Source organism: Neovison vison, chromosome 11, assembly GCF_020171115.1.
Source record: "Neovison vison isolate M4711 chromosome 11, ASM_NN_V1, whole genome shotgun sequence".
In the NCBI taxonomy this organism is placed as follows: domain Eukaryota; kingdom Metazoa; phylum Chordata; class Mammalia; order Carnivora; family Mustelidae; genus Neogale; species Neogale vison.
In genome coordinates, this window is record NC_058101.1 from 97,128,664 (window position 1) to 97,147,627 (window position 18,964).

Below are 18,964 nucleotides of genomic sequence, written 5' to 3' on the forward strand. Positions count from 1 at the left end.
TATGTATTGCATATATATATTTAGATGTAAATTCAGTTGTCAAAAGCAAGAATTCATAGATATAACTACAGAATAAAATATTATAGAACCATCAAAAGTCTTTTTTTCTTTTTAAGATAATTTGATGACGTTGTTGTCATGTGTCCAGTATGTTGTGTATAAAGGTTAAGTTATGGAGTAGAAAATACATCATTATCCATCATTATCTGAGTTTTATTATTTTAAAAAACAGTATACTGTGTATATTTTTGTGTGCATATGCACACACTTATGTGAGTGACAAAAAAGGCCAAAAGAGATGCACAAGATATTTCTTGTAGTTCTTTCTGGTTTTCTATAGTGAACATTTTAAATTGGGAAAACAATAAATTTTGTTTTCAAATAAGCTTATATTCTCAGAATAATGTAATTTTTTGATGAGGAGAAAATAAATGGAAAAGTAGGTGGTTTTAAATTTTAGTGTGTTGTTTAAATTGATATTAATAAGAAGATTAACTTGTATAATAAATAATTTATTAAAGTACATTAATGCCAAACAATGTTTTATATAAGTCTTGACAAATACAGTACAAAAACAGTAAAATATAAAATTTTTCTTCCTAAATTATAATATCTTTTTCCTCTTAGGGCCGTCTCTTTTATACCTGTGATGGACCCAAAGCTGAACAATGTAAATTTTTCAAGTGGCTTGAAGAAGTGACCCCAGGATATTTAACACAAGAAGACTCTCTACCTACCATGGTTTTAAGTGATATAAAGAGTATTGGCCTATACTTAAGAAGTCAAAAGATACCTCTCTTTGAGGAATGCCAACTTTTGGTGAGGTACGTTTCTTGGTACCAAATAATGCCTGTAATTATATCAGAAGATAATAACCTCACATGATTGTCATCAGTTTTTTTTTGTTGTTGTTGTTGTTTTTTAAAGACTTATTTATTTATTTTAGAGAGAGAGTGAGACAGACAGCAAATTGGGGGTATGGGAGAGGGAGAGGGAATCTCAAGCAGACTCCCTGCTGAGCACAGAGTCCAATGTGGAGCTTATTCCCACAACCCTGAGATCAGGACCTGAGCTGAAATCAAGAGTTGCACGCTTAACCACTGAGCCACCGAGGGGCCCTTATTGTCATCAGTTTTAAAAGAGATTGAGATAGGAAAAATATTTAAAAGTATCTAAAACCTCAGTCTTTCTAACTGTAAAATGGGAATAATTTTCTAAAGCTATTTTTGACCCCCTCTAAACATCAAGCAGTGTCAGCAATATGAAGGTGACTGGCAGGCATGCTATTTTTCCAAACATTTTTTTTTTTTTTTTTTAGGATTTTATTTATTTACTTGTCAGAGAGAGAGAGAGAGAGACAGTGCGAGCGAGCACAGGCAGACAGAGCGGCAGGCAGAGGCAGAGGGAGAAGCAAGCTTCCCACCAAGCTAAGAGCCCGATGTGGGACTCGATCCCAGGACACTGGGATCATGACCTGAGCCGAAGGCAGCTGCTTAACCAACTGAGCCACCCAGGTGTCCCTTTCCAAGCATTTTTATATACGGACACAATCCTAAGGGAAACCCTGCTTAACAGACCACAAGAATAATTTTTATCAGAGCTGGATAATAGTGGTCATTCACTCATTCACAAGGCTGAACTAGGTAGTTTTGTAGGATAATAGAATGCTACGTTTTGGAAAAATGTTTTATAGAAGTAGCTATAATGAACATTTGCATGGTAATTTAATAACATCTCTGGGGGGGTTTATACATGCTGTGCCCTCTTCTAAGTACTTTGCATATGTTATTTCATTTAATCATCACAATAACTTAGAAAATATGGAAATAATGGGGATAATATATTATAGTTATCAAAACTGAGGTACTCTATCTTTTATATACTTCATGGATACTTTTCCTATCTCAGTCTCTTTTTAAACTGTTGATAATTCCGTGATGGTTGCTATTATCTTCCTTTGACACAATATTTTTTAATTTCGTGTACATGTATAAAAGTATATAAACATATACTCACCCTGGTTCTTTCCTTTTAATGTTGTATTTTAAAGATGAAAAGAAGGGGCACCTGGGTGGCTCTGTCGTTAAGCATCTGACTTCGGCTAAGGTCATGATCCCAGGGTCCTGGGATCAAGCCCCTGCTCAGTGGGGAGCCTGTTTTTCCCTCTCCTGCTTTCCCTAGCTTGTATTCCCTCTCACTGCCTCTCTCTCTCTGTCCAATAAATAAGTAAACTCTTAAAAAAAAAGTTAAAGATGAAAAGAAAAAGATCTGTAACTTTAAACTTCCACTTGTAAACTAAGTCCTGGGATTATAATATACAGTATGGTAACTATATTATATATATAATACATAAATATGTATTACATATTTAAAAGTTGCTGAAAGAGTAGATCTTAAAAGTGCTCATCTTGGGCACCTGGGTGACTCAATCAGTTAAGCATCCAGCTCTTGATTTTGGCTCATGTCCTGATCTCAGGGTTATGAGATCGAGCCCCACATTTGGCTCTGTGCTCAGCGAGGAGTCTGCTTGAGAGTCCCTCTCCCTCTGCCCCTTCTCATTGTCAAATACATAAATAAATCTTTTTTAAAAAGCGCTCATCACAAGGAGAACAATTTGTAAATCTGTGTGGTGATGGATGTTAACTAGCCTTATTGTGGTGATCGTTTCACAATATATGCATATATCGAAACATTTTATTGTATACCTGAAATGACTATAATGTTATATGACAATTGTATCTCAGTAAAAAATTTGTCCCTTAATACTTAAATTCACTTTTACTTTTTATTCATTTTTCAGAAAAGGATTTGATTTTCAAAGAAAACAGTATGGCAAACTAAAGAAGTTTACTACTGTAAATCCTGAATTTTATAGTGAACCTAAAAGCAAACTTTATCTTAAGCTGAGTCGGAAGGAAAATTCTTCAAATTATAGCAAAAGTAAGTTGATTGATCATGTTGGTGACTATGTCTAGCCTTGCATCTTCGTTACATAACAGCTCTGTAAATTCTTTCTATTAAAGAGGTTTTATAAAATACTGCTTAATAATAGCATGTATTATGAATTATTATATAATAAATTGGACCATTTCTAAAAAGCATTTTTTAAAATTTTAGTTTTTTAAAAAAAACCTTACTAAAGACTCCCCAAATCTATTTAATTTTGTTTAAAAATTATACTAGCTTCTCGGCATTATATAAGTATATATTTCTTCTGACTGAAGGAATGTTGATTTGTTGATTGCATTCTAGCAGAAACTTCATGTTGCTTACCAATAACAAAACTATTTAAGATAGGCTACTTTGAATAGCACTAATTTAAACCCATAAATTTTAGGTTAATATGGATTTATTTCCCATCCTTGAACATAACTACCTTTTTAAAAATGACTACAAACTTGTCCAAGGTAATTTAATTACATTTATTTCATGTTTCCCTTTTAGCATTTTCTGGATTTTTCTCTTATTAATATATATCATCAAAAACTGTTTTGAATGTAGGTCTTTGTATGGTAAGCCTGCTAATAAGCCTTGAATACTTGAGAATATTTTTATTACACATTCATATTCGAACGATAGTTTTGCTACATTTAGAATTCTAGGTTATAAGTTCTTTTCATTTAATATTTAGACCTATGGAAGCAGCAATTTTATATGTTTTAACCAAGTATTAATATACTTGGTTACGTTCTTGCTGTTGAAAATCTGATGCCATTATGATTCTTACTCCTTTATAGTTATTTGCTCTTTTTGGTTGGAAGCTTTAGAATTTTAATTTTCTCTCTAACTTTTATAGTCTTATATTCCCCTATAATGTGTCTACATGTGAATTTTTCCATTTTCTCCTCTTGGGCACATTGTTGGCCTTTTAAATATAAAGTCTTCTATCTCTAAACTCATCCAGTATATGCATTAAATATGTATAGCTTTTTGTATGTCAGTCATCTCTCCATAGGGTGTGTGTGTGTGTGTGTGTGTGTTTGTTTTAAATACTGGGGCGCCTGGGTGGCTCAGTGGGTTAGGCCGCTGCCTTCGGCTCAGGTCATGATCTCAGGGTCCTGGGATCGAGTCCCGCATTGGGCTCTCTGCTCAGCAGGGAACCTGTTTCCTCCTCTCTCTCTCTCTGCCTGCCTCTCTGCCTACTTGTGATCTCTCTCTGTCAAATAAATAAATAAAATCTTTAAAAATAAATAAATACATACATACATACATACAGAAGTCAGGGCATCTGGGTGGCTCAGTCGGTTAAGTGTCCGCTTTCAGCTCAAGTCATGATCCTAGGGTCCTGGGATGGAGCCCCATGTGGGGCTCCCTGCTCAGTGGGGAACCTGCTTCTCCCTCTTGCCCTTGCTTGTGCTCTCTCTGCCCTCTCTCTCTCTTTCAAATGAAAAAATAAAAATCTTAAAAAAAATACTAAAGTCTTTTATCTTTTCTATTTTTTAAATTCTGGGAAATTGATTTCCATTATTTCTTCAGATAATCTTCACTTTATTTTTATTTCTCTTCTAGAACTTTTATTATTCCAATATTAGCATCTCTGACTCTCTAAACATTTCTTTTATATTGTTTGGGCTTTTGTCCTTTCTTCTTTCTGGGAAATATACTCAATATGGTCTTCTAAATTGCTTTGTTATTCCTCAAAAGTATCTATTCTGCTATTTATCCCATCAGTTATAACTTTATTTTAACTACCATGTTTTTCAGCCTAATAGTTTTGTTTGTTTCTTTCTCATTATTTTCTTGGTCATAGTTTGCATTGTTACTATCATCTCTTATCTCTTATAAAAAAAGTCTCTTTTCAGGATAAATTTAAATTCTTTGTCCATCTGTTCTGGTATTTCCTTTTCTGTAGGTCTCTGTAATCCAGTATGTTTTTTTTTGAAGTCTTTGTTCTCCTTAAATGTCTCATTATTTTGGCCTTTAAACTAATTTTCCCCTTGTGTATCAGCTGCTCTTTCTGTCATTGCCTATGGGTGAAGGCTGACCCCAGTATGGTCAGCTTCAATGAGGTTAGGGAGTTGGGTTTCGTCCCAGATTTGCCATTTACTGTCCTTGTATCTGTGGATAATATATTTAACTTTTCGGGCCTCATTCTTCCTTCATCAATAAAATGGTGATAATAATAACATCTATTTGATATTTAAAATGTCTTTTGACCCAGAATATAATATGTATTACTGTGTGGGGTTTTTGTTATTATTGTTTTTAAGATTTTATTTTTTTAAATCCTCTCAACACCCAACGTGGGGTTCAAACATACAACCCTAAGATCAAGAGTCACATGCTCCACCAAACCAGCCAAGTGCCCCTGGCTTATTTTTATTTTATTAAAAAAAAAAAAAAATTCCCCTAGGTACATAACCTGTCAATAGATTCTGGTCTATTTACCTATTTCTGGTGGCAGTAGTTAGTGGGTATGCTGCCCTGTTTCTCTATCTTGAAGTCCTTCTGGCAGTCTTGGTTTGTTTTTTTTTTAATTTTAATTTTATTTTTATTTTTTATAAACATATAATATATTTTTATCCCCAGGGGTACAGGTCTATGAATCACCAGGTTTACATACTTCACAGCACTCACCATAGCACATACCCTCCCCAATGTCCATAACCCCACCACCGTTCTCCCAACCCCCTCCCCCCAGCTGGCAGTCTTGTTTTAGCCAAAGACTAAATTAGCCTCAGAACAAATGCTGGAGTCAACTGCTCTAAGAGTGACAGGATTATGCCATCATCCATTAATTAATGTCCCAGCTGACCTTCAGTACTCACAATTCCTCTTTGTCCCCTTGGTGGTGAGGTTGGGGTTATCCTGAGAATCGGCTGGGAAAATTCTTCCTCTTTCCCCAATCCCAGAATTCCTTTCTGTCATCTATAAAGAATCAGGAGTTTCCTGGCTTTGTAAGATTTTGATCATCATCCTTTCTCATTCTCTTTGTGGCTTCTATAAGAATCTCAGGTCTCTGAAGTAGACATGCCATTCCCACTGGCTCTTTTCTAACATTGTATTGGATTTGTATTTCAAATTTTTCCTGTCATTTCAGTGGGATATGGAGAGAAAGGAAAGGCAAACAATTTTTTTTTTTTTTTTTTTTGGTCAACTCTCTTGAATTGGAGATCTTTTTAAGTTATGGTGATGGTTGGATTAAATAAATATTAGCAAATAAGGAATAAATTATTTCTATGTTACCTCAGTTGGCCATTTTTTTGTTTCGTTTTTTGAGAGAGAGAGAACAAGAGAAGGCAGAGGGAGAGGAAGTGCGAGAATTTTAAGGAGGCTCCAAGCCCAGTGAAGAGCCCCAGGTGAGGCTCCATCTCACTACCCTGAGATCATGGCCTGAGCTGAAATCCAGAGTCAGATCCTTAACTGCCTGAGCCACCCAGGTGCCTGGCAAATATTTTTTAAAAAATTAGATATATAATATACTATATATTATATATCTAATTTATATATTTTTCTAAAGCATAAACATTTTCTAAAACAATAGTTCTGTGGGGATATTGATGAAAGTCAATGTAAAGAAAATGAATTCTGTGGCTAAATAAATTTGGAAAATGCTGCATTAAGCAAATAACCTTAACTAAGATTTTTCAGAACCTAAAATATGCTGATATGCATTGGACTTTCCAAGATGGGAATGTAGCCCAATAAATCATCTTTTCTGATGCGGTTGAGACTTGTGACTTGTCAGTTAATTTTCAAAGTTGGTTTAACTAAGGGATTATAATAAATAATGCACATGAACATTAAACATTGAAACGTAAAATATTTGAATATATTTTTATTTAATCATCTTTTCACGAAGAATTAAGGCTTTTGTTTAGACTGTTTTTTTTTTTTTAAAGATTTTATTTATTTATTTGACAGAGAACACAAGTAGGCAGAGAGGCAGGCAGAGAAAGCAGGCTCTGCATTGAGCAGAGAGCCTGATGCGGGGCTCGATCCCGGGACCCTGGGATCATGACCTGGGCTGAAGGCAGAAGCTTTAACCCACTGAGCCACCCAGGCGCCCCTAGACTGGGTGTTTTGATTGGTGATCTTTTTTTATCTTGTATAAACCATACCCACAAATACACCACCCATAAAGAATTACCATTCAGAATTCTTAAACATGGGGCAAGAACTTGTGAAGAAATCTAAGTGGAGAGTGATTCAAATTTTTTCAATTTCTTTTCTAAGCTTTTACATTTGTCTCAATATATTTGAGTCAAAAGCAGTTTTTCTTGTGTATTTTGTGACTTTTTAAAGTAAATCCTTAAGTCTTTCTGAATTATTTAATTTTCTTAAAGCAACAATTATTTTTCTTCATATTCATAATGATTCAAATAATACCTGATTAAGTTATAATATTTTAACTGGTATAAATAAGTTTTAGAACAAATAAAATTGACTCTTTGTAAGTATCAGCTCAACTGGTGGTAGAAATGATGTACAGGTATCGTGGGAAATAGCCTACTAGGGGTACTCAATATGCTGTGGAGATGGCATGTTATACAGAAAGAAGAACATTAATTAATCTAGAGCATCTGTTAAGTAGAAGCTGTTAAGAGAACTTGTCTTCTGTCCACAGATTGCCAACTTTATTTGAGCATGAAAACCATTACATGGCAGAGCATCTTTTTAGACTCATGTTCTTCCTTGGGAAAGTCTGATATAGCTATAAAGTTGTTTTATAAGAAAGATGAGTTAGATGTTATGTTACTTTATATACATTGTTTTTTAATATAATCATAAAATAACTTAAAAAAATATAAAAGTAATTGCATTAAAACATGAAAATAAAATGTCACTTATTCAGGTTTTAGTTTGGTAGAATCTGGTAGATAATAGCCAATTTTGTTTTTTGAGAAATATTATGACCAAGCATGTAAGAAATCCAAAGTACTTTTGAATTGAGCGTAGTTCTGAGTTCTTTAAAAAATGTTTATCTTTACAGATGATCTTTGGGTGGTATCAAAAACCCTGGACTTTGAATTGGATACTTTTATTGCATGTAGTGCTTTCTTTGGGCCATCATCTATCAATGAAGTGGAGCTTCTACCTTTGAAAGGTTATTTCCCTTCTAACTGGCCCACTAATGGTAAGTGTTATCATGCCCATATTAATTTATATTAAAAGAAGAGTGATAGACATAAGACACATTGTAAGCAAGGATGCTAACTTTGTGTGGGATTATTTGATTAAGGCAAACAAAAAGCCAGCCACCTCGGGGCACCTGGTGGCTCAGTTGGGTAAGTGTCTGACCTTTGATTTCAGCTCAGGCCATGTTCTCAGAGTTGTCAGCGTGGGGTTCTGCACTGGGCTTGGAGCCTGCTTAAGATTTTCTCTCTCCCTCTCCCTTTGTTCCTCCCCCAACCCTCTCCCCAGCTCATGCACGCTTTCTTCAAAAAAGGAAAAAGTATCAATTTCTATTTCCTACTATTGGATGCAATGTGTTCCTGAAAATAGGTATGAAAGTTTGAATATATATTTTTGCAGTTCAGGTGTCACAGAGCTAACAATATAATAAAATCTTGAACCCTCACTTAAGTATTTTGTTGAATTTTTTTTTTTTTAAGATTAATCCATTTATTATTTGAGAGAGAGAGAGGTGTGGGGGGCATTGGAAAAGGGAGAGAGAATCTCAAGCAGACTCCACGCTGAGCATGGAGCCCAGTGCAGAGCTTGATCTCATGACCGGGAGACCAAGACCCTCAGCTGAAATCAAGAGTTGGATACTTAACTGACTGTGCCACCCAAGCGCCCCTTAAGTTGATTTTTATATAACTAATTTTTAAAAATATAAACATTAAAAAAAAAAAGAATTTTCTCAAGTAATTTCTCATATCAAGTTCTGATTCTCTTGGTTTTTTAATTCTTTTGGCTTATTTTTCTAATAGGGTACATTTAGTAAACACATCATTTATTTTTACATTGAGAAGGTCTTTTAGATTTTGTAGGGATTTTCCTAGCAGTGGAACAGGAAGGTATGATTTTTGAGAAATTTTTAATAAGATAGTAGGCTACTAGCCTCATTATTATTATTATTATTATTATTATTTTAATAAAGGAAGTTTTAGTGGGCTGTCCAGTTCAAAGAATCTGTAGATTTCTCTACAGAGATCAGATATATCCTGATCTCTGGAATAATTCCTCATGGTTCAATTTGGTCTATAATTAGAGACACAACATTTAATGATTCATTTCAAATATTTTTTAAAAAGTTTTTTAGGAAAGATTTTATTTGTGAGATTTATTTATTTATGAGAGAGCACAAGCAGTGGGAGTGGCATGCAGAGGGAGAAGCAGGTTCCCCGCTGAGTAAGGAGCCCAATTTGGGACTACATGGAACTTAGTCCCAGGACCCTGGGATCATGACCTGAGCTGAAGGCAGATGCTTAATCAACTGAGCCACCCAGCCGTCCCTATTTCAAGTTTTTTTTTAAGATTTTATTTATGTGACAGACAGAGAACACAAGTAGGCAGAGAGAGAGAGAGGAAGGGAAGCAGGTTTCCTGCTGAGCAGACAGCCTGATGTGGGGCTTGATCCCAGGACCTGAGACCATGACCTTAGACCATGACCTGAGCTGAAGGCAGAGGCTTAACCCATTGAGCCACCCAGGCACCCCCCTATTTTAAGTATTTTGTATACATTTTTAACTTTTGATTTTTTTCAAGAACTGAAAAAGCTAGTCAACTAGCTTGAGTCCAGTAAAAGTCTAATTGTGTAAATATTTATTACTTAATTTGTCACTTTCGTATGCATATTTTCATATTTGTTGCAGTTGTTCCCCTGTATCAGTCTTCTGACTTTATGCTTTCTGTATTTTCCTATAAAATAGCTGAAGAAATGAAAGAAAATGTTCAGAAATTACACAAATCCTACTATACAGCACAAGATGGTATGCTAGTTAGTTGGAACTGTTGAGCAATGTTACCATGCACTAACTCAGAACAGTTGTTCTTGCTCATTAGCTAATGTATAGAAGGCTAAATTTGATTTAACTTATGCAATTTATGAATACCCATATAAAATGTATGTATAAGCAGTGTTATAATTTAATGGATGAAAGGACCTCCACAGGTACTTAAGGGTTTATTTTATGTCATGTGATTAATTCAGTAGCTGAGCTCTAAGTTAAATGAACATTTGGGGAGAGGGGAGGGCAGAGGAAGAGGCAGAGAGCGAATCCTAAGCAAGCTTCACTCTCAGCACAGAGCCTGACACAGGGATCGAGCCTAGAATGTTGAGATCACAACCAGAGCTGAAATCAAGAGTCAGATGCATAACCAATTGAGCCACCCAACTGAACGTTTTGATAGTTTTTTTATGACCCATTTTTAAAAATATTAAATGTTTATTTTCTCTACAGTGGTGGTCCATGCATTGTTGGTTTGTAATGCTAGCACAGAGCTGACCACTTTGAAAAACATTCAGGACAACTTTAATCCAGCTACTCTACCTCTAACACAGTATTTGTTAACAATGTAAGTCATTATTTTACCTTTGGGTCATTGGTATTCCAAAGTGTGACTAAACGTGAATATGAAAATGCAGTCAAAGTCCAGTACATAAATTTTTGCCAGTACTTTTTTTTTTTTTAATATTTTATTTATTTATTTGATAGAGAGAGACCACAAGTAGGCAGAGAGACAGGCAGAGAGGGAGGGAAGAAGCAGGCTCCCCGCCGAGCAGAGAGCCCGAGGTGGGGCTCCATCCCAGGACCCCGAGATCATGACCTGAGCCGAAGGCAGAGGCTTTAACCCACTGAGCCACCCAGGCGCCCCGCCAGTACTATTTTTATTATCTTTCAGAGACCATGAGATTACTGCTTGTCAGTAGTTAAAAATAAAAACTCATAAAATAAAAACTAATAAAAATTTTTTCTGTTTGTCAAGGAATAATATATTAAGGATCTTTTGAATGTTGATTTTTTTATGCTTTTGTATTTTTATGCCACAAATTATTAAATATCTGAAAGAATCCTTTTATAGTTTGAATTCAGTAACGTATATCGATACTAACTTTATTCTTGACATAACCTATAACTTCTAATTTCTCAAGAACCATTCCCCCTTTTTAAGATACTGAAAGTGATAGTCTATTAAATTCACTAAAATGGTAGATAAAGTCTAGTTTCTAATTTGGAATTTTATGATCTCTCTTGTGGTATTTCATTTTTCTCACCATAATGAAGTTCTAGGTAAATAATTAAAATCTTTCTGTTCCATTATGTTATTATCTTTTTTCCTTTTTAAATATTTTTTGTTTATTTATTTGACAGAGAGAGACAGTGAGAAAGGAACACAAGCAGGGGAAGTAGGAGAGGGTGAAGCTGGCTTTCTGCTTAGCAGGGAGCCCGACGTGGGGCTCAATCCCAGGACACTGGAATCATGACCTGAGCCAAAGGCAGACACTTAATGATTGATCCACCCAAGCATCCTATCTTCATTATTTAATCTTTGAAATGAATTCATTCTTTATAGAAATAGAAATAAAAACAATTTATTTATTGTAGTATTACCTAAAATAGAGGCCATATTAATTATCTAAGTCAGCCTTATATAGTGGAACCTTGGGTTTAAAATCAGTCCACTACTTATTATCTGTGTGCGTTTTGGGAAAAAAAATTAATATTTCTGTATCTCTATTTGGGGTGGTTACTTCCTAATGTTGTTTTTAAGATTATGTCCAATAATATGTAAAATGCTTAGCATAGTGCCTGTACATATTTGGTCATCAACAAATGTTAGTTCTCTTCTCTTTCCCCCCGCTTCAGATTGGGACATATATCCATTTGTACCTTTAAGAAAAGGTTCTTTGTGATGCATATGCAGTGAAGGTTAAGCTGTGAATAGGTTTATTTATTTCAAAAACCCCTTATTTTCCTTTTTAATCTTTTTCTCTTTTTTGCTGCCTTTTACTAGGTCTTCATCAACTACAGTTAGCAACAAGAGAGTCAATAAGAGAAATTTTATCCCACCAGCCTTCTCAAACGTCAGCACAAAATTTGAACTTCTCAGCCTAGAAGCAACATTGAGGTTAGCTAGTGCATTAATTCAGGCACACAATTTAAATAAGGATCAAGCTACAGCTTTAATTCAGATAGCTCAAATGATGGCATCCCATGAAAATGTTGAAGAAGTGAAGGAACTGCAAATCCATACCCTCCCTATCACGATTATACATGGTAAGAAGCAAGAAAGATAATAGTTCTAGTAAATAAACTGTTATATAAGCTTTTGTAACTTAGTCTGTTTGTAATTTCCTAGTCAGACAAGATACCAGAAAAACTCTACATAGATTATTGTGAATCTGAACCTACTTTAGTAAACTATTAGATAAGAGTAGAAGTGACCACCCTGAAAGGGAGAATAGGCAGCATATCTAATGAATGAGTAGCATTATATACTCATTATTTATAGCATCCAGATGTGATCTAGGTATCCATGTGTTGTACTATCAGAGTGAACTTCAACTCTGAGCAGCAAAGCCTTTTCTTAATTCCTAGTCAGCTCACTCTTTCATCCTCCCCCAGCAGCTATTCCAAGCCTTCATTCTTTTTTTTTTAAAAGATTTTATTTATTTATTTGACATTTTATTTATTTATTATTTTTTTAAAGATTTTATTTATTTATTTGACAGACAGAGATCACAAGTAGGCAGAGAGAGAGGAGGAAGCAGGCTTCCCACTGAGCAGAGAGCTCGATACGGGGCTTGATCCCAGAACCCTGGGATCATGACCTGAGCTGAAGACAGAGGCTTTAACCCACTGAACCACCCAGGCGCCCCCTAAACCTTCATTCTTATATGAAGAATATAAGGGGCATCCTCCTTGCCCTTGCCCCCACTCTCTTCTTCCCCCCCCACCTCCCCCACTCTCTTCTGAAACTGATTTTTCTCTAAAACAGGAAACGGAGCTTATAACAGAAACTCCTGTCAATATCCTGCTCTTCTTCTCCAATTTACCTAAGTTTGAATCTATTTTTAACCTCGTTTGGTTCTGTCCCAGTAAGGGAGCTTTACTTTCCCCCTCTTAGAACTAATCATTCTATCCAGATTCTGTCACTCCTTTGGCTCATTTCCTCTCACAGACCTCCACTGAGCTGTTTTGTGCTACTTTGAGGATTTGTATCACACCACCCTGTTGACCAAGCTTAGATATCTGGGAGTCATCCTTGATTACTCTTTCTCCCTAGAAGAAGTGCCTCTCTTAATCCTCCTCCTACTCTTTGTTTATCTTCCCTCATCATATCAGTTACTGAGATGTTTCCCTTCTAGTGTCTACCTTTCTTTCATACCAGTTTTCTTCTCTCCAGATCACTTGCATCCCCTTAAGCCCAGCCTTCATCATACCTTCATATATACTGGTTAAGAGAGTGGGCTCTTGAGCTAGAATCCTGGATTTATATCCTGGCTGTTTTATTTATTAGTTGTATGATCTTGGGTAGGTTACTTATCTTTTTAATTTCCTGCCTTGTACCATGGAGTTGATAATAGCGTTGATCTCTTTAGACTGGAAGATTAAATGACTTAACTGATTAGTAAAGGGTTTAGGCACTCAGGAAAGGGAGGCATTCAGGGAAGTTAGCATGTATTAAAGTATTTTAACAACATTGTAGCAATTATTGTCCTACAGTTTTCTAATTGATCTACCTTTAGTTTTACCTTTTGTGATTATTTTCACTCAAGTAGTTTTTACAAAATACAATCTGCCCAAGTCAGTTCTGTTGCTTGAAATCCTCCAGGGACTGTCCCTGGCCTACAAGACAAAATGAACTTTTTAGCCATACCATGCAGAACTCTTGTGATTTATCCTCCTGCCTATCTTGTCAGCCTCATCTCTTGCCTATTTGCAATAGCCTCTATAGAAATAGGTAGCATCTACATACTTTGTCATGCTTTTGCCTAGAGTGACCTTTCTTTTTTTTTTTTTTTTTTGAAAAGCACTTGTTAGCATTTAATGAACCTCTCCCCACGGGGTTTCAGGCTACTAGAACACAGGCGCCCCCGACACCCTTGATCTTCTCCTCTGCTCTTCTACTGAAGAATTTGGCCTTCACGATGACAGGCTGTTTTGGGAGTTTCCCCTTTCCCAAAACTTTGTAGTAGCCGGATCGCACCACATCAATGATAGGAGCAGCTCCAGTCTTGTTTTTGGCGGCATTTACTCGTGTCTGCTCACTGACTAAGGTCCACAGTTTATCAAGGTTGACAGTTGGCAGGCGAGAATTCTACCACTGAACCACCAATGCCAAGGTTGACAGTTGGGCAGAAGCTCTGGTTCCTCTTTAAGTGGTAATGTCTCATACCAACTTTTCCAAAGTAACCTGGGTGATATTTGTCGAAGTTGATCCTGTGGTGATGCATGCCACCAGCATTACCCCGGCCTCCTGGGTGCTTCCGGTGCTTGCCGATGCGGCCGTGGCCGTGGCTCAGGTGGCCCCGAAGTTTCCGGGTCTTCCTCAGTCTGGAAGGCATGTCGGCAGCCCAGACAGAAAAGGGCTAGAGTGACCTTTCTTTAAGCAGTCTAGATATCTTATGCTGAAAGACTTAGTTCTGTACTTCTTATTTTTAGGAAACATTCCCATCTCCACCAAAGCAGAAAGAAATGTTCTTTTATACATACCATAAATTTTTAAATGGCAAAAGAAGAAATGTTCTTTTTTACTTACACTACTTTATCATTGTTCCTTTACTTTGTCTAGGGTCTCATTAAATATGGAAGTCTTTGGTTATCTATCTACTTATGCCCTCTGCTAAGCACATAGTGGTAACTCAATGAATGTTTTTTGAACAAATTAATTTAAACAAAGGAGAAAGGAAGGCAGATGGATGAAATGTTTCTTGTGCTTTCAGAAATTTATTTATAGTATTGCCTTTATTTTTTTCTCCTTCCTTCAAAATAATTAGGTGTTTTTGGAGCAGGAAAGAGTTATTTGCTGGCAGTGGTGATTTTGTTTTTTGTACAGCTGTTTGAAAAGAGTGAAGTTCCTACAGTTGGAAACGCAAGACCATGGAAACTTCTCATTTCTTCTTCCACTAATGTAGCTGTGGACAGAGTACTTCTTGGGTACGTATGACTAGTATATTTAAATAGCTAATTGGGGTGCCTGGGTGGCTCAGTGGGTTAAGGCCTCTGTCTTCAGCAGAGATCCCAGGGTCCTGGGATTGAGCCCCGAATCTGCTCTCTGCTCATTGGGGAGCTTGCTTCCTCCTCTCTCTCTCTGCCTGCCTCTCTGCCTGCCTGTGATCTCTGTCAAATGAATAAATAAAATCTTTAAGAAAATAAATAGCTAATATTTTATTATTTTATTCTATTTTAAAATTTTAAAAGTTTTATTTATTTAAGTAACTCTGCCTCTAGCATGGGGCTTGAACTCAGGACGCCAAGATCAAGAGTCACATGTTCCTCCAACTGAGCCAACCAGGAGGCCCTAAGTAGTTAGTATTTTAGGTTATTGTTGAGAGAGACAATCCACCATGGGCCCTGAGTGTCCATGCATATTTTTGCTGGGCATGTCAAAAATTCAAGGCCTTAGTCTCTGACTGAGAGAGCATCAATGAAAGAGTAATAAACTAACTTACTAGGTTGTAAATATGATAAAATCAAATACCAAACCTGACCATGTTGGTACAAGGACAGGATACTCACTAAAAATTAAGCTTGGTCATGTAGGGCTAAAGGGTATATTGTTGAGGGAGGCAATCTTCCCTGGGACCCTGAGCATCCCTCCTGGGATGTTAAGGATGCAAAGCCCTGACCACGATTACCCAAGACATTTCTCAGTGTTATGTTTGCAGCAAGCAGCCTTGATTGACAAGGTAGTGTCTCCCTCCAAGACAAAGAGCAGATTTGCTTACTGATTGTTATAAGAAGAGTGGCTCTCCGAGTTCAGTGTTTCTTTTCTGCAGCTCAACACAATGCATGTGTAAGAATCTATCTGGACCTTCTGTGTCTTTCCACTGGACTTGGGGACCAAGGGATACCAGTGCATATTTGTGGTTGCTTATGCTGTTACCAGTGCCATGAATAAAAGTCATTTGTTCCTGACTCAAGAACCTTGGAAGTGGGCTAAAATTGCTGAACCAACTTATAGGTCGTTCTTAAATGCCCGTCTGTATGAACCTATAATAGTAAAATAGCTGATCAGTTTAGTCAAATTAATTTTTTATTTTAGTAATAGGGATCTAAGGAAGGCAATCATAATCTGTCTTGCAGGTATAAAATTTTTGTCATTGTGTAAAATTTTATTGAAAATGCAAAGACAGGAGCACTGTGTGGCTCAGTCAATTAAGCAGTTAAGTATCTGATTCTTAATTCTGGCTCAGGTCATGATCTCAGGGTCATGAGATCAAGCCCTGTCTTGGGCTCTGCCCTAAATGTAGAATCTGCTTGTTCTTCTCCCTCCTTCTGCCCCTCTCCCTAGTCACGCATCCTCTCTCTCCCTTTCTCTTTCTCTCTAAAATAAATACGATACTTAAAAAAATTTTTTTTAAATGCAAAGAAAATATTACATATTTTACCAAAATCCCAATAACTTATTGACATAATTTTGACATAAATGACAAAGTTTGATTAGAAGAAAGAACTCATTTTAAAATGTGTAGGCTTTTTAAAAATTAACTTTTATAATTACATAAATGAATGCTTAAGGTGGAAAATATGCAGACTATACAGATAATATATTTCTTTACAGATTTTTAAGGCATACACAAATACTCATTTATTTTCCATACTTAGCATTCAACATAATGTAGTATTTTGTGTCCTGTTTTTTTCACATAAAGTATTGGGGCGCCTGGGTAGCCCAGTTTGTTAAATGTCTGTCCCTTGGTTTCAGCTCAGTGTTGTGGGATCCAACCCCACATGGGGACTCTGAGCTCAGTGCAGAGTCTGCTTCAGATTTTTTCTCTCTCTCCCTCTGCCCCTCCTCTGCTCTCACACGCTCTTGCTCACTCTCTAAAATGAATAAATAAAATCTTTTAAAAAAGATTATTTATGTTATTGCATCTTTTTAGAAAAAACAATTTTTCTCAACTTTGTCATATGCAATGCAATGATATGCTTATACTTTAATTAAGCAATTTTTTTAAAGTTATATTTAAGTAATCTCTACATCTAACATGGGGCTTGAACTCAGGACCCCGAGATCAAGAGTCCCACGTTTCTCCGACTAAGCCAGCCAGGAACTCCTAATCAAGCAATTTTTGATTGGTAAACTTTTTTTAGATTTTTGCCATTTTAAATAATATTGCAGTAAAGATCCTTAAATATTAATCTGTCTCCATTTCTGATTCTTTCCTTAAAGAAAAGTCTCAGGCCTAGAATAAAAGATGTAAATTTTATTTTTTTAAGATTTATTGATTTATTTGAGAGAGTGAGAGAGAGCACACACATTTTGCATACAGGGGGGTGAGGAAGATGCAGAGAAAGGGAGAAAATGAATTTTAAGCAGGCTCCACACTGAGCAAGGAGTGAGGAGCCTGATGTGGGGCTCAATCCCATGGCCCTGAGATCATAACCTGAGCTGAAATCAACAGTCAGCACTTAACTGACTGAGTCACTCAAGTGCCCATAATTTTTTTTTTTTTTTTTTTTTTTTTAAAATCTCACAACCCTGAGATCAAGAGTTGCTTGCTTACTGACTGAGCCAGCCAGGCACCACAAGATGTAAATATTTTCTAAGCTTCCTAATTTATTTTTCAAAATTGTCCTTCAGAAAGGATCTGCCAGTGTACAGTCTTCTAAGTAATCTAAAACAGAGATTGAATACATTTCTTTTTCTTTTTTTTAAGATTTTATTTATTTATTTGAGAGAGAGCATGAGAGGAGAGAGGTCAGCAGGAGAAGCAGACTCCCTGCCGAGCAGGGAGCCTGATGTGGGACTCGATCCTAGGACTCCAGGATCATGACCTGAGACGAAGGCAGTTGCTCAACCAACTGAGCCACCCAGGCGCCCTGAGTACATTTCTTGATTCAAGAAAATGAGGAGTTACTTGGGGGCTAAACAGGAAAAAGCTTTAGACTGCTCAGCTTGAGATGAAAATTTAACTGTAGTCTGTTAGAAAAGTTAGAAAAATCATAAAGTTAGAATGAAGAAGGAAGGTAAGTACTGAATACTAAAACATTTAGGAGAAATTCTCCAATGTTTAAGCCTTTGATAAGGACCTGAGAAATATGGATCTATAATTAGGATATATACCTCAACTGCATATAGGCTAGACTCACACATTAAAATAACATTTAGCAATACATTTGGACAATGTACTGTGGCAGTAATGGACAGGATGGGACAAAGAGTTTCTTGGGAAGAAATAAAATTACTTTTTTTTTTTTTAAAGATTTTATGTATTTTAGAGAGAAAGAGAATGTGTGAGGTGGGGGGAGGAGCAGAGGGAGAGAGACAGACAGATTTCAGCTAAGTGCAGAGCCTGAGGTAAGGCTCATCTCATAACCTTGAGATCATGACCTGAGCCCAAAGCAAGAGGATGCTTAACTGACAGAGTGAACGAGGTACCCTCAAAAAACATACTTTTTACCCTATTTTAGTGGTATGATGAGGATACTGCATACTCTGTTATCACAGAATTAACACAAATTGCATTGAAAAAATGTAATCTGTGTTTTGAGACTGACTGTCAAGATGAGGACTATGAAATATGCAGAAGTTGCAATTTATCCATGTATTGACATTAAACAAACTGCTTCCAAATTATTTAGGAAAACTATGTGTGGAAAGCTATACTTTATTTAGCTTTCTAGCACTTTAAATTCCCATTTGAGGTGACAGAAGATGTTGTAGGGAACTGGATATTCATTGAGATCCCTACTCTGTTCCTAGCCTAGAGCCAGAGCTCTAAGATAAATGAGACGGAAAGGTAGGTGAGAGTGGCTTCTACACAAAGCCCTAATTGGGGATGATGTATGTAGAAGAATGATCATAGCTTTCGAAGGTAGACAGACTTGCCTAGGCTGAATCATGG

General features: G+C 36.4%; 2 protein-coding genes across 2 annotated transcripts in view; one reads left to right on the forward strand and one right to left on the reverse strand.

Annotated features, from left to right (window-relative positions):
• Nucleotides 1-18,964, forward strand: part of ZGRF1 (zinc finger GRF-type containing 1) — an 83,472-nt gene that overhangs the window by 44,303 nt on the left and 20,205 nt on the right. Inside the window, exons 17-22 of the mRNA XM_044224226.1 lie at nt 628-824; nt 2,801-2,940; nt 7,934-8,077; nt 10,350-10,464; nt 11,905-12,167; nt 14,891-15,050. Of these exons, the coding sequence (XP_044080161.1) occupies nt 628-824; nt 2,801-2,940; nt 7,934-8,077; nt 10,350-10,464; nt 11,905-12,167; nt 14,891-15,050 (1,019 nt within the window). The remainder of the gene's footprint in view (nt 1-627; nt 825-2,800; nt 2,941-7,933; nt 8,078-10,349; nt 10,465-11,904; nt 12,168-14,890; nt 15,051-18,964) is intronic.
• LOC122889244 (60S ribosomal protein L27a-like) lies at nt 13,939-14,476 on the reverse strand. The gene is made up of 2 exons (XM_044224228.1): nt 14,243-14,476; nt 13,939-14,211 (listed from the first exon to the last, which is right to left on the reverse strand). Exons 1-2 carry the CDS (start codon nt 14,456-14,458, stop codon nt 13,963-13,965), a joined length of 465 nt encoding a protein of 154 aa, XP_044080163.1. The 5' UTR covers nt 14,459-14,476; the 3' UTR covers nt 13,939-13,962.

Bases quoted from the DNA above. Each gene is read 5' to 3' on its own strand.
- LOC122889244 (XM_044224228.1), bottom strand. From the start codon at position 14,458: ATGCCTTCCAGACTGAGGAAGACCCGGAAACTTCGGGGCCACCTGAGC. The intron at 14,212-14,242 runs GTCAACCTTGGC...GTTCAGTGGTAG, and splicing joins ACCAGAGCTTCTGCCCAACT to AATTCTCGCCTGCCAACTGT.